The 14,564-nt window shown below is 44.6% G+C and overlaps 1 protein-coding gene across 1 annotated transcript in view; it reads right to left on the bottom strand.

Annotated features, from left to right (window-relative positions):
• The window catches only part of LOC113408176 (ATP-binding cassette sub-family D member 2-like), a 17,967-nt gene extending 5,966 nt beyond the window's left edge, over nucleotides 1–12,001 (bottom strand). Inside the window, exons 1-2 of the mRNA XM_026661166.1 lie at nucleotides 11,817–12,001; nucleotides 2,045–2,129 (exon numbers count right to left, since the gene is read on the bottom strand). Coding sequence (XP_026516951.1) covers nucleotides 2,045–2,129; nucleotides 11,817–11,979 — 248 coding nt within the window. The 5' untranslated portion in view covers nucleotides 11,980–12,001. The remainder of the gene's footprint in view (nucleotides 1–2,044; nucleotides 2,130–11,816) is intronic.
• Between the last annotated feature and the right edge of the window lie 2,563 nt (nucleotides 12,002–14,564).

The raw sequence follows: 14,564 nt of genomic DNA, 5'->3' as shown, positions 1-14,564 counted from the left end.
AAAAAAAAAAAAAAAAAAAAAAAACTGCGATCGCAATTGTGATCGGCGGCACTCCGGTGGCAGCTCCACCGCGCCGCTTTCTTCTTCGGCGGGAATTCAGCGGCAGGTGCTTCCCTCCAAGAGGGACCCGCCGCCGAATTGCCACCAAACAGCCTGACGTGCCGCCCCTTCCCCTTGGCCGCCTCAATCACCTGCTTGCTGGGCTGGTGCCTGGAGCCGGCCCTGTCAGTAACTGGTTAAAAGATGGGAAACAGAGGGTAGGAATAAATGGTCAGTTTTCACAATGGAGAAAGGTAAATAGGGGGGTAACCAAAGGATCTGTCCTGGAACCTGTGCTGTTCAACATATTCATAAATGATCTGGAAAAGAGGGTGAACAGTGAACTGGCAAAGTTTGCAGACGATACAAAATTACTCAAGATAGTTAAGTCCAAAGGTGACTGTGAAGAGTCACAAAGGGATCTCACTAAACCCAGTATCCACTGAGTGACAAAATAGCAGATGAAATTCAATGTTGATAAATGCAAAGTAATGCACATTGGAAAAAATAATCCCAACTATACATACAAAATGATGCGGTCTAAATTAGCTGTTGCCACTCAAAGAGATCTTGGCGTCATCGACAGTTCTCTAAAAACATCTGCTCAATATGCAATGGCACTCAAAAAAACGAACAGAATGTTAGGAACCATTAGGAAAGGGATAGATAAGAATACAGTAAATATCATATTGCCAGTATATAAATGCATGGTATGCCCACACTTGGAAAAATGCGTGCAGATCTGGGTCGACCCATCTTAAAAAAGATATACTAGAATTGGAAAAGGTGCAGAGAAGGGTAACCAAAATGACTAGGGGTATGGAAGAACTTCCACATGAGGAGAGATTAAAAAGACTGGGATTGTTCAGATTAGAAAAGAGATGACAGAGGTCTATAAAATCATGAATGGTGTGGAGAAAGTGGATAGGAAAGTGTTAATTACCCCTTCACAAAAGGGAAGTAGGGGTCACCTGATTAAATTATCAGGCAGCAGGTTTAAAACAAACAAAAGGAAAGGCTTCTTCTCACAACACACGTTCAGCCTGTGGAACTCATTACCATGGGATGTTGTGAAGGCCAAAGGTATAACTGGGTTCAAAAAAGAATTATATAAATTCATGGAGGATAGGTCCATCTTGGCTAATAGCAACCCCATGCTCCGCTGTCCCTGAACTTCCAACTGCCAAAAGCTGGGACTGGATGAGAGGGGATGGATCATTCAAAACTGCTCTTTTCTGTTCATTCCCTTTGAAGCATCTGGCACTGGCCCCTATCAGAGAGGGGGAACTGGACTAGATGGACCACTGATCTGACCCAGTATGGCCATTCTTATGTTCTTATTAGATAAAATACCCAGCAGGGAATCTAGGTTTGAATCCCATGCTGGGACTGTTATGTGGTATATGTGTGTACAGCACCTAGCACAATGAGGCCCAGACCTGTCTGGCCTCTAGGCACTACTGCACTATAAGTGTTAAATGGCTTTTGCTTCCTGATCTTGCTTGGTGCATGGTGGTGGAACTTCTGGGTGCAGGGCTGACCTTGTATTACTCAGCAGTGTTAATATATCAGGGGGTAACTAAAGACCAACTCAAGATGCTTCTATCCCTCCAGGTGCTGAGTGTGTTGCTTTGCAGAGTTTCCAGCCTCAGGTGGCCCAAGAGTAAAGGTCCAAAGGATAGGTCTCAAACTCACCTCCCCCATATGATGATATTTCCCACGATATTTCTAGGACTGCCCCAATGTGATCATTTTTGTTCAAGATGCTAAGGAGAGTAATGTCTGGAAAACGCAATGCTTTTAGTGACAAATCAAAGCAGAAACAAGAAGCATCACCCAAACTAAAAAGCTGATCTCATACACACACCTCTTACAAACTGTGAAGTCTCTTTTCCTGTGCAATTGCAGACCAGTATTGTGTGGGGGTATAAAGACTATCGCTGCTCAAACCATTATCGCAAGCCTCCAAAGCTTGGCTGCCTGAAAAGCAAGTGAATACACTTACTTATGATAAAACATGCGAGCCATGCCCATCCTCTGCTTTTCTCCTCCTGATAAGACATCTTTCCAGTCCATCACAGCATCCCAGCCTTCAAAAAGATACAAACAAAATGGAACTATAATCTACAAAACAGGAAACCATAGAAAATTAAGTCCCTGCATGTCTGCAATCCTCAATTTAAAGCAGAAACAAAATTCCCAGTGGTGTGGTAGAGGAGGTAGATCAAGGCGCTGGGTAAAATTTTCCAAAGTGCCTAAGATTTATGATCCTAAATCCCATAGAGTCTCAATTGAAATAGGCTCCTAAATCCCACTTCAATTTTGAAAATGGGATTTGGCTCCTAAGTCACTTATGCAATTCTGAAATTTTTACATGTCACCTCTTTGACAAATGTATTCTTTCAGCTGTGTATATCTACGTGTGTTTTTTTCATGGCATGTTTATCTCATGGGAGAGTATGCGACACTTCCTTAAAAGTTGAATAGGAATTTTAAAAAAATCAACCTACAGGATAAAGAGAAAGGAAATTTAAGAAAATAAATGAGAATTCAATGAGTCAAAATATGAAACCATAACAGTTACAGAGTGACTCTCTTGCTATTGCAGGTAAGAATGATGTCTGCTCAGATTTTTGGTGACACAGTTAGAAATGTCACACACACAGGCCTCTGCAACTGTGAATGCAGATTGTATGCACAAATGGGCAGCTAACACAAGGGTACCTGTGCAGCACATGTGCATGCACACTTAGATTTTTTTTGCATGCAAACCTCTCCACCCCTTTAATAAAAAAGTGATCCCACAATTTCTATAAAATTTGACACTGTTTATATAGTTAGATTTTTCCATAAATCTTTCTTTTACCATCTCTTCCTCATAGAAAAATCAGTAAAAAAACCCCATTTGAATGCATTTTATTTGCTATTCTTATTACTGTGGAGTTGTGTTTATGTCAGCATTATGGCATACTCCTGACATTATGCAGGCTACCTTATTAAAATCTTAATTTTAATAAAATTAAGCTTGATAGAACAGTGCAAAACAAGAAATTATTTTTAAAAGGGAGAAACTAGGGTAAGCACATTTCTCCCAATCAATCATTTACAGAGGAGAGAGACTGTCTGACAGGTGCGAGAGGGGGTGGAAGAGGAGGAGGATATATTTCCAGATCAACCCAACAGCACTGAAACTAGAGGAATAAGGAGACCCACAAAGACCTTTTGCTGCTTCCGCTGCCTGATCCAAAATGAACAGTTGCCAGATAACACCGTAAACAAGGTCAAGTAAGCAAGTTAGACTGTGTCATTTCTTGGCTTTGGTCTATGGTTAGAAAAGTGCAGGCAGGGTTTTGCAAGGGTGCTGTAGGCTTTTGGCTACACAATTGCATTGTTGGAATTGTGCCAGGGCCCACCAGAGCTGTGCCTTTGTCATTTAAGAAGCCTCAGTAAGTCTCCTAATGGGAGGTCAAGCTAAATGAAAATGGGAATCAGTAATGCTGGAAGCTGAATTCCTAGAATTTTCTGTCTACCTGATTGTAAAATATATAGTAACACAATGACATTATTCATATATGTACATGCACGTAAAGGACAGAGAAATACAACTTTTTCAGTCCTAGGTTCTATTATTCCTTAGAATTACATTTGACTCAAATCTGGAGGATCTATCTGGCTCTCAGTATATGCTGAGTGTATATTGCTTCCTATCCACTGATTTCCTTTAAAGAATGTTGCTTAATTGTCTCCCTCTCGAGTTACCATTTGGGTGAATTCTGCCACTGGTGATAACTGAATGTGGGGGCTCTTTGTGACAGGGTGTCCCAGGTGCTAGAACCCAGCACAGCACCGAGATGGAGTGCTATTCTGCAGACTCAGCTCAGCAGACAGATGCCATAGGTCTGGTGAGCTCCAACCAAGGGGAACTGAAGTTTTGGTGTGTCTCTGTAAGACAAGGGGAACCGGGGTAGGGACAGAGAGTAGTAGCTATGCAAACAACTAAACTCGGGAAGTAAGTGAGGCTGATGCTTATATTCTCTTTTTATTTTACGTTAATAAAAAAGGAAACCCCAGGGAAGTATTGGGATGGATGGTCTGGATCCAAAGTGGTCTGTGTGTGCGCATGTACTAAGAGTGGGAACTGTGTCCACCTACAGCCTATACCAGATACGGTACAAGAGTGCTGGAAGGCAAAAGAGAGGAAAGGTTGCTGGAAAATGGAAGGAACATGACCTGTTTAGTAAACTCCTCCTATGGTCCCCTCCAAAAGAAGATATGACCTCCATTTATCAAGGCAAAATTGCCAGGTTTGCATCTGCTTTAACTTATACTTTAACCGTATTCTAATATTTTCGTTTGTTTCCACCGCCCTATTCCCTCTAATGCCTTCCTCATCCATCCCCTCCACAAGACTTAGCAACATAAGGACTTAATAATGGTTAGGGAAGGAACATAATATAAATGTTACCTGTTGGCTAAATTTAAAATCAATGCTAATTTCTAGTGCTCTGATCTCTTCCTCTGAACAGTTAGTAGTGTAGCTTGCAATAAACCAGCTTCACAGTTTATATTTGCAATAACAATTGCACGTGGATAAATCCTTTGCACTTACATAGCACCTTTTAGCCAAGTATCTCAGTGCTCTGGAGACTTCAATAAAGCTCACAACACCCGGTGACACAGGCAATTATTATCCCCTTACAGATGAGGAAACTAAAGCAGAGAGGTTAAGGACCAAATCCTTATACTTCTCCTTCGTCTCTGATTGCACAACACAGGTGTAAAGAATATTGAATATCGTATATATATTCATTTTACAAATGGGAGGAAAAAATCTCCCCAAAGTTGTTTATGAAAGGAGAACTGTGAGATTTCAGAATGGATTTAAAGACATTTCACAGTTAAAAGGTTAGTTTAGTCACATGACAGAATATAAGTAACAAAGCGATCAAGCAAAAAAAAAAAAAATCAGACTGTCAGAATAGCACACATTTAACAGCCTGGATGCTCTTGGCCAGAGTATCGTAAGTGGACGCTCTTGTCAAAACGACTCTACATTTGATTGCAACACCAATTCAGTTCCTTGTACAGGCTCCGGGATCGTCCTCTCCCACTTTCAACACCAAAAAGTAGGCATTTGTTCTGAGCACATTTGGGGCTGCAGTAAAGTACATCCCTTGAGTCCCATCAACATGAAGAGAGTGGCACTCTGCTACCGCAAAATGGTCAATAGACAGTCACATGTTCTTTTGAAACACTGAAAAATAGGCAAATTGAGGATCGGGGTGGTGTAGCTTCATTGACAAAAGCATAAATAGAACTATAGTTATCAGACTGTGCAGTCTTTGGCGCATATGCCAGGTCTGTCTGTCTATATAGTGCCGAAGCCTGTGGGAACCAAGTCCTGACAAGGCTCCTGGAGCTATTGTAATGCAAAATAATAATGCTGCAAAGTCATGAACTAGTTCTACTTGCTTAGCAGTTCATCAGTCCCTGAACGGGCAAAACTGGGCAAGCACTAGGCAGGTTACAACAGATGTCTGGGGATTTTATAATGTAATAAACTGATCAGTGTGCCCCAGGCTGCAGTGCTACTGACAGTTGCTAAATATGTACCCCTTTGACCCAGGATGGGGAATTAAAGCTCTACAGACCCAGATTGACTTTTTTTTTTTTTAACTCTTTACTCTAGATTACTGGCCATGTCTTTTCAGCATCAAATGCTACACGTGGCTTTATTTATTATTTCTAATATATTTTATGTTTCTATTAATTTATTTTATTGTAAAATTATTGGACAGCATCCTGAGCACCTTCACAAAGTTGCATTGTGGGCTTTATAAATAAACACAATATTAGGTTCCCCTAGCTGAGTAGACACGATCAGTGTCCTTTTTGTGGATCTTGGACCAAGTCCAGGGGCGGTATAAATTAACTGGCTATCAGACAGCTAGAAAACAAGGGTAAGTGCCCCTCATCTGATCTGTGAGGCAAACCTGCAGCCAGGCCAGGGCAGCTCTCTCAGCTGTCCTGACTCACTCCTCCAACAGAGCCTGCAGTGACTCATCACTCAGTATGCTGCAGCAGCCTATCCCTGAGCAAGACCCAGGTCAGATGAGCCCCAGGCACAGGTATTTCACTGACCCTGCAGAGCTGCAAGTCAGTCTGTGCAACAGCACTTCCTGGCCAGGAACCCTGCTGCTGCTTTGCAGTATTACTCGGGCCCTACCAAATTCATGGTCCATTTTGGTCAATTTCATGGTCAGAGGATTTTTAAAATTGTAAATTTCACGGTTTCATATATTTAAGTCTGAAATTTCACAGTGTTGTAACCGTGGGGGTCCCAACCCAAAAGCGGGCTGGGAGGAGGATGGTCGCAAGGATATTGTGGGAAGGTCCTGGTATTGCTACCCATACTTCTGCGCTGCTGCCTTCAGAACTGGGTGCCATACCGTACCATGCTGCCCTCACTTCTGCGTTGCTGCTGGTGGCTGTGCTGCCTTCGGAGCTGGGCTACTGGCCAGCAGCTGCCGGTCTCCAGCCGCCTAGCTCTGTGAAATCTGGTCTCCCCTACAATAGCCAGATTTCATGGGGGAGATCAGATTTCACAGTCTATGACATGTTTTTCACAGCCATCAATTTGGTAGGGCCCGAAATATTACAGATTTCCTATGCTTCCAGCCTGCTCTTGATCTGGTTCTTGTTCCTGCCCCCAACCCTTGTCCCAGTCTACTTCAGCCTGGTTCATGCCTTGCCCTGACCCTGCTCCAGGTCTGCATTAGCCTCCTGATCCCCAGACCCTTGGACTGACTCCAGCCTGGCTTCAACTCGTTTTCTGACTGTGATCCTAATTTAGTCTGTACGTGGACTCTGACCCCAGTTCTGACCCACAGCCTGTCCCTGGGCCCTGGTTTCAGAGTGGCCCTGGCCCAGTCCCAACCCCACATCTGGCTTTGACCAACACTCCAGCTACCAGGCCTGACCATGTAGAACCCAGAGCCTGACAAGTCGGTGTGGAGAACAATGATGTGGGTAGCAAATTCAGCCCCTAGCCTAAGGGAATGCACCTCACACTGGGAGTTGCCTGCTGGCACCAGAGCTGAATTTGGGTTTAGGAATGTTCAGATTCGATCAGCATAAATTAATGTATTGGTGAGGAAAAGACCTGCCTTTTCTTGTACCTGCTGGTTAGTTGCTTTTCCGGTTACATCCTTCTTCTTCCCCCATGGAGAGTAAGTTACATGTGGATAGTACATCTATTCAATGCCAAATCTGGGCAAGTTTTTTTTCCTTTGTCTCACTTTGACCCATTTTAGGCCAAATCTTAGTCCCAGTGCAGTAAATGGAACTTCTGCTATTGGCTATAATGAGAGTAGGAATTGGGCTCTGGGAGGGAGTTTGTGCGCGGGAGGGGTGCAAGCTTACATCACCACTGAACTTGGTCCAGAGACTTCCGCAGCAGTTGCACCCGCTTGGCCAGATTTTGATTATATTTGTACCGATGTAAATCTGAAGTAACTCTACTGAAGACAATGTGATTATTCTGGTATAAGTCAGATCAGAATCAGGCTTGCTTACTCCAGGCTGTATTTGGCTCTCTCAACCCTACCCCTAGGGAGTGGAGCACAAATCCTTACAGCACCTTATTATGTGTACCCAGCAATCACAGACTATTAAAATATAGACAAACTGTAAACTCCTCAGGGCACAGCCCTAACAGAGACATAATACAGCAAGGGATGGGAAACAAAGGGAGTGGGATGTGAAAGACAAGAGGGTGAACAACAACAAATAATGAGAAATGCTGTTTGTTATAGATATACATCTTGCCCCTTTTCTTAAAAATAATAAAAACATGTAAACTGTTAAAATAGCTCGCAGATATTCAACAGGACTTGCTAGAAATTGGCTAAACTAATAATGGTTACATGAGGACCTGTTGGGTATAGTAATGTGTATTTTTTAAAAAGGTATATAATATCTATTAACATGCACATATAAAAATGTATGTAATGCATATAAAAGTACACATATTTTGATTGCCATCCTTCTCCTGCACCCTTTGTATGTTGTTTGTCTTGTGGAGAGGAAGGAAGGAGGGAAATGGAACAAACAAACTGAGAGTCTATCATGGCTCTGATTTTTTTTGCTGGTATGTTGTAACCCGCTCCTGGTCTCTTTGTCTGCTTTTTAGATTTGCCTCTCTTTGCAATCTAAAAGAGGACTTTTCTTACCATGTGTTTGTGCAGCACCTTGTGCAGTGAGGCCCTGACCCTGGCTGGGACCTCTGATTACTCCTGCAATAAGACTAATTATAATATTGTCATTTGAATTATTTGTATAAAGAACATATCCAAATCTGAGGTTCAAAAGTCCGGCAGGAGAGCAGGCAGAGGGCAGTGATGAAAGGCTGACTGAAAGCCCTCCAGCCTCAGAAGCAGGAGACCAAGACCTTGATACTGGGTCTTCCACTTGGTAGTATATAGCACTATCGGCAACGGCTGCTCTTTAGGTGCAGCACTGTAACTGCCTTATTGTTAGCGTTTATTACAACAATCTGTAACTCCACTAGCCGTCCCCCCTTTCTTTTGGTCCTGTGACTGCAGAAGTGTTAATGGGCCACTCCATTTGAATAGGCCCATAGAACAGCGGTTCTCAAACTTTAGCAACCCGAGGACCCCCATTGTCATTTAAATTTTTTCAGGGACCCCTAAGCCCCCCACTCAGTCCTTGCCCCGCCCCCTGTCCCAAGGCCCTGCCCCTTCTCTGAGGCCCTACCCCCTGCTCTCTTCCCCACCGTCACTCACTTTCACCAGGCTGGGGCAGGGGGTTGGGGTGCAGGAGGGGGTGAGGGGGGCAGGGTCTGGGCTAAGGCAGGGGGCTGGAGTGTGGGAGGGGGTGAGAGCTCCGGCCTCCAGCTCCCAAAAGCAACCTGCACATCCCTCTGGCAGTGGCTCCTACATAGGGGGGACAGGAGGTTCTCCGTGCGCTGCCCCTGCCTGCAGGCACTGCTCCTGCAGCTCTGATTGGCCGCAGTTCCCAGCCAATGGGAGCTGCAGAGTCGGCACTCAGGTTGGGGGCAGCGCATGGAGACCCCCTTTCTCCCTGGGGCCTCAGGGACGTGCCAGCCACTTCCGGGAGCAGTGCGGAGCCAGGGCAGTTAGGAAGCCTGCCTTCACCCCGCTGTGCTGCCGGACTTTTAGCATGCAGGAGGTGCTGTGAGGGAGGGGGAGGAGTTGATCAGCGTGGCCCGCAAACCCCCTGGGGTATCCTCAGGGACCCCAGTTTGAGAAATGCTGACTTAGAATATGTGCTAACTACCGATGCTAAACAATCTGTTCCACCTTGTATTTAGCTGTGAGGCTCTGAGTAACCTTCCCAGACCTGAAGAAGAGCTCTGTGTAGATCAAAAACTTGTCTCTCTCACCACTGGAACTTGATCCAAAAAAAGATATTACCTCACCCAACTTGTCTCTCTAATTAGCTGCATGTGTTCAGATACAGAGCAGCAGGCAATTCATACTGGCGCATGCAGAGATGACGCATGGCCCCCTTGGGCATGCGGGAGTCAAGTGCCCCCCAGATTAGCCTGCCGGAAGCAGGGAGGGAGAGGGGCTCTGTCCTTTTCTCCTTGCGCCTCCCTCTCTTCCGCTTCCCTGGCAGGTTTGGCTGCTCTCCCGAGCAGCCAGAACTGGGCGGGGAGCGGGACGGAGCCACTTCTACCTGAGGGAGCCTGGCTAGGAGGTAGCGGCAGCCCACTCCCTGCCCAGACTCGGCTGCTAGGGACAGGGGCTGAGCATGCTGCGTGGAAGAGGGGGATCCTGCTCGCTTGGTCCCTGTCCCCGGCAGAAGAACCCGGGTGGGGAGCCAGGCTCTCTCAGGCAGAAACGGCTCCGTCCCGCTCCTCACTCCCCACCCAGCTGCCAGGTAACGTGGGGGTAAGGAGAGCATGGTGGCCCCGGGCTGGGCAGGGTGTGTGTGGGGTCACTGGGCAGAGGAGACATGTGGGGCGGTCACGTGTCCTCCCGTTCACATAGTGTCCCACCGCATATTGGGAGGCACGAGTTGTCTACGGTTGAAGGCCTTTTTCTTTGCCACAGACCTCAGGAAAGCATTGACAGCCTATGAACATACACCATGCGATGGCCTATTGCTATTATAGCACAGATGCTTGATATGAAATGTCTTTCTTTTAAAAAATATTTCTAACACTGCTATTTGGAGAAGTGTCTGTAACATATCCTTCCACTATGAAAAATAGTTCATAGTGGAAAGCTAGCATAAAAAAGCAGGGGAAAAGCATAGATCCATCCTTCCTATTCAGCTCTGACTTTATTTATTGTGTGTTTTGTTTTGGGTTTATTTTGAAATTACTTCCTCCCCACCTCATCCCCAGGGCCCATTCTGCTGCTGCCCATAAGAGCCACAGCTTAGCTGCTTTCACTGCTGCTGCTTTTGGTCCCACCTTCCATTACAGAAGCTAAATTGAGACTTATTAATATAGTTATAATTTTTAATTCTCGGTTTAGTTAATTGGGCCCTTTGACCCTTCTGCATCTACCTCTGGCTAACAGGTTTAGTCTTCTGGTAAATGTTTCATGCTGTGTGTTATATTAACACATGTGAATGTTGAATGTGAATGGAGATGAAAGTAAATTTAATTTACTTTGATTTTATTTTCTCATATTTATCTGAACAGGGCAATGTCCCAAAAACCCAAAGGGCAGAACCATCATGGCTTTTAGGTCAGTAGGTCACACAATCATTAAATTCTTCACATGGGAAATGTTAACCTAGGTAAAAATACGAGTGCAGGATTGTGGATTGGGAAAAATGGGATAGGTATGAAAAATATCATTACACACATGGACATAAGTGATTACTAATGTTATACTCAGGAACTATTACTATCCACACTCCACAGTAGCACAGAAAGTCACCACTACAATATGTTTTTCAGAAAGAAACCAATATCTTGTTTTTTTAGCAGAGTAATGGACTCCAGGCAGGAACTGGAATTCAAAACTAACCTTGAGTGTCCTACTGCCTGAGCCACTGGGGCTGAAGTGCGCTGTGAGAATGATACAGTTGGTCTCCGAGAGTATGAATTACTGCACCTCAAGTATCTCCTCCTAAAGGAGCACCAACTATAGCTGCACAGCCTGCCCACCTACAGCCTCCTCCTGGGTATCCTTCTGCTTTTTTAAATGCTAGTAGTTCTGTCACAAACCAATTACTAAAGCACACTGCTAAGGGAGTCAATTCAAACTACAAAAAAGGAACTGGTGGGACCAGAACTATGAAAATATTCTACAGGAAAACACAACAGAACAAAAAACTCATTGACATCAGTGCTCCAACTCCCTAGATACAACAGGAGACATTAATATCTTGACATTTACTGCGCTGAGGTATTTAGTGTCCCCTATTCTTAGAATGAGGAATACTGGGAATACCATGGTAACTTATACTGCAAGTTATAACAGGATGGTTCTAAGGGTACTCGCTGTAGTTTAGTTATTTTTAACTCATTCAGTCTGGGGATGCTTGTAAAAAATACTACTAAAAATGTGCTTGCTTTGGTCAAAGCCTTATAGGAGATATAACTGATAGTTGACAATGAATTTGAATCTCCTCTCACTTGCATCTTGTGGAGTTAATGTAGCTGCAATGTTTTAAGACAGGCGTGAGAAGGAGAATTGGGCCCAATATTTTCATAATATTACACTAACATCTATGCCTGTGAGATGTTCAGTTATTTACTAAAATATAGGATTTACCTCCTTCTCTTTGAACTATGTGATACAGATGAACTATGTGCAGGATACATTCCAGATCCTGGTCTTGGAATCCTTTTTCATGCATGTCATCCACTGAGTCTGGATAAACGACTTGATCACGTAGTGTTCCAATGGCCATGTACGGCCTGTAAAACAACAACATGGAACTAGTAATCTACCCCAAGTCACTTCTCTGCCCTGCTATTTAGTACATCTTGCTGATGTTCTATGAGCAGGGTATAATGTTTTAAACACTGTTTCTAAAACTGTAATTATCTGTGGATACACTGTGGGTGTATGTTTCTCTAAACTCACTCTGGGGACAATGCACTGTTTACATAAAAACGGATTACAGTGCAGCAACATGCATAACATTAGCATGAAAACAACATGATAGTTAAAGCAGAATAAACATTATTTCATGACCTAGTCTGAATCCATGTTTTTGAAAACAAAAATCAGATACTGCATACTGTTTTGCATATGTTTTATTTTTAGATTTTAAAAGTTTAACTCAACATATATACACCAAAAGGAAATTACAATAAAAACTTAGCACGGGTGAGATTCTGTGCTGCATCTCTTAGAAGTGAAACACAGAATTCACAGGCCAGAGGGAAAGGCGGGGGAAGGTGCCACACAGTCACCTTTTCACCCTCTCTATCCTGAACTGCTTTGGAGGATGGGAGGCAGCAGCCCCAGGCAGAGGCAATGGATTCTTCCTAAAAGTGGGGGGTCCACAAGGCCCTGCCCCCTCTGTGGCCCCGCCCCTGCCCCTCTTCTTCCCCCCGAGGTCCAAGAACAGCCCCCGGCTCATGTTCTCTCCCCCCAGGTCACCCACCCAGGGCAGGTGGAGGGTCTGCGGCTCCTCACAGCTGCCCGCGCAGCTCTTCCCCCAACCCAGTTCAGCCTGGGGTCGGGGCCTCAGTAGCCAAAGAGCTGCAGCCAGGCCATGGTAAGAGCCGTCTGGGCAGCTGTGTGGAGTCGCGGACCCTCCATCTGCCCTGGACAGGGGACATGGGGGGCGGGACACGGGCCAGGGGCTGCTCTTGGGTCCCCCAACCCTGGGCAGGTGGAGGGTCCATGGCTCCTCACAGCTGCCCGGGCTGCTCTTACCAGCGCCAGGCTCCAGCTTCTGGCCTGCTGGGGGGTGGCGCCTTGGGGGGGGGAGGAGGAGGAGCAGGGGGCTGGGCCCGTGGAGAAAAGTAGATGGGCGAGGCCTGTCCACTTTCAAAAGTGGGAAGGCCGTGGCCCCTTGGCCCCCCTAGCCCCAGGCATAACTCAGACAGCTGTGGTACCTTTGGTCTAGGGTTGCCAACCCTCCCCGACTGGCTGGGAGTTTACGGGAATCGGCATCGATTTCCCGGTGACTACTGAAAGCAATCTGGGAGATTTTAATAGGATATTTTAAGAAAACAAATTGATATAATGAAAGCACATAATTCATACAGAAGTTCATTCATTGTTAAAACAGAACGGTGTCATCTCATTGTGTTTTTCTTTCCCTTGGCAGTGTAATGACCTAATACGTAATAGAAACTGGTAGTACTATCATAACTGACGCGTAAGTACGCTCATGAAAGTTGCCTGTTTTTTCACGGCATTTCCCAACCGAGTGCTAGAAAATGTATTAGCTATTTAGCTAACAGTTCAAAACAAAAACCCAAAACATAAATGACGGTGGTGAGGGGTCATTTGAACAGTGGCACAGTGAAAAAGAAAAAGTATTTTTGCTGTTTTAATGACCAATGGTGCAAAAAAAAAAAAAATGCATTCAAAAATTGGCTTCACAAAATTGACAAAGTTACAGCAGAATGCATTCTGTGTTGGCAGCTTTAAGGTAAAAACATAACATTTAATTATAATTAAAGTATTTGAGTATAAAGGTTTAAAGTTTCAAGCTATTCATTGCTGTTGCTCTGTAGCTAGCTTGATATTGTGAATGGGTTAAACAGTACAATTAATGACATTACATCATGTGGGGGGAAAAAATCTCCCAGAATATCTTCAGTCAGAGTTGGCAGAGTGTGGCCCTACGGCTGATACACCACCACTCCCATTCCCCCCACACCCTTTAAGCTTGGACTTGTAAGGGGGTTCTCAGAGAATAGCCTTACAATCGTCTCTGCGGTGCCTACATTGGGAGACTCCTCCCCTACCTGGATTACTGGCTTTCAGGGCCCTTTTATGCTGCTCCTTCACTTTTATCTGGTGTAAAGGAGCTGGAGCAGGGGTGAGGATCTCACCCTATATCACAGGTGTAGCTATGGCCCACCCAATTAGTACCCAGACCCACTCAAATCTGAGCCTGTGGGAATGCCAAACTTAAGTAAATTTATTAACATGCTTTAAAAAAATGTATTTATTTTAACCATGCACCCTGAAGGCAGCAGCTCAGATATTGGACAAATATGATATTTTAAAAATATGTAACAGACTTTGGCCAATCAAAGACAAAGTTACTGTGATGCAGTATTTGGGTGGGATCTTCCTTCTTATACAACAAATTATGTGCAAGCAGCATTTCACTGAAAGGTTGTGGCCATGCGGTGCAAATCTGTTAGAAGTCCCAATTGTTTCCATATACCAATTTTATTTTAAATGTACACACTGTGAGGAAACTTAAGTTCTAACATAAATGATTTGCTGAGATTTCACTGCTTATCCACTATAAGTAGGGGCCCACCCAAATTTCCATTTCTAACTATAACACTGCCACACATGTACAAATGCAACCATCAGATTTGT

The sequence above is a fragment of the Terrapene carolina genome, unplaced genomic scaffold (genome assembly GCF_002925995.2).
Source record: "Terrapene carolina triunguis isolate 2854851 unplaced genomic scaffold, T_m_triunguis-2.0 Scaffold940, whole genome shotgun sequence".
Classification (NCBI taxonomy): domain Eukaryota; kingdom Metazoa; phylum Chordata; order Testudines; family Emydidae; genus Terrapene; species Terrapene triunguis.
Note: the sequence above shows the minus strand (reverse complement) of the source record. Positions and strands in the feature narration are given on the sequence as shown.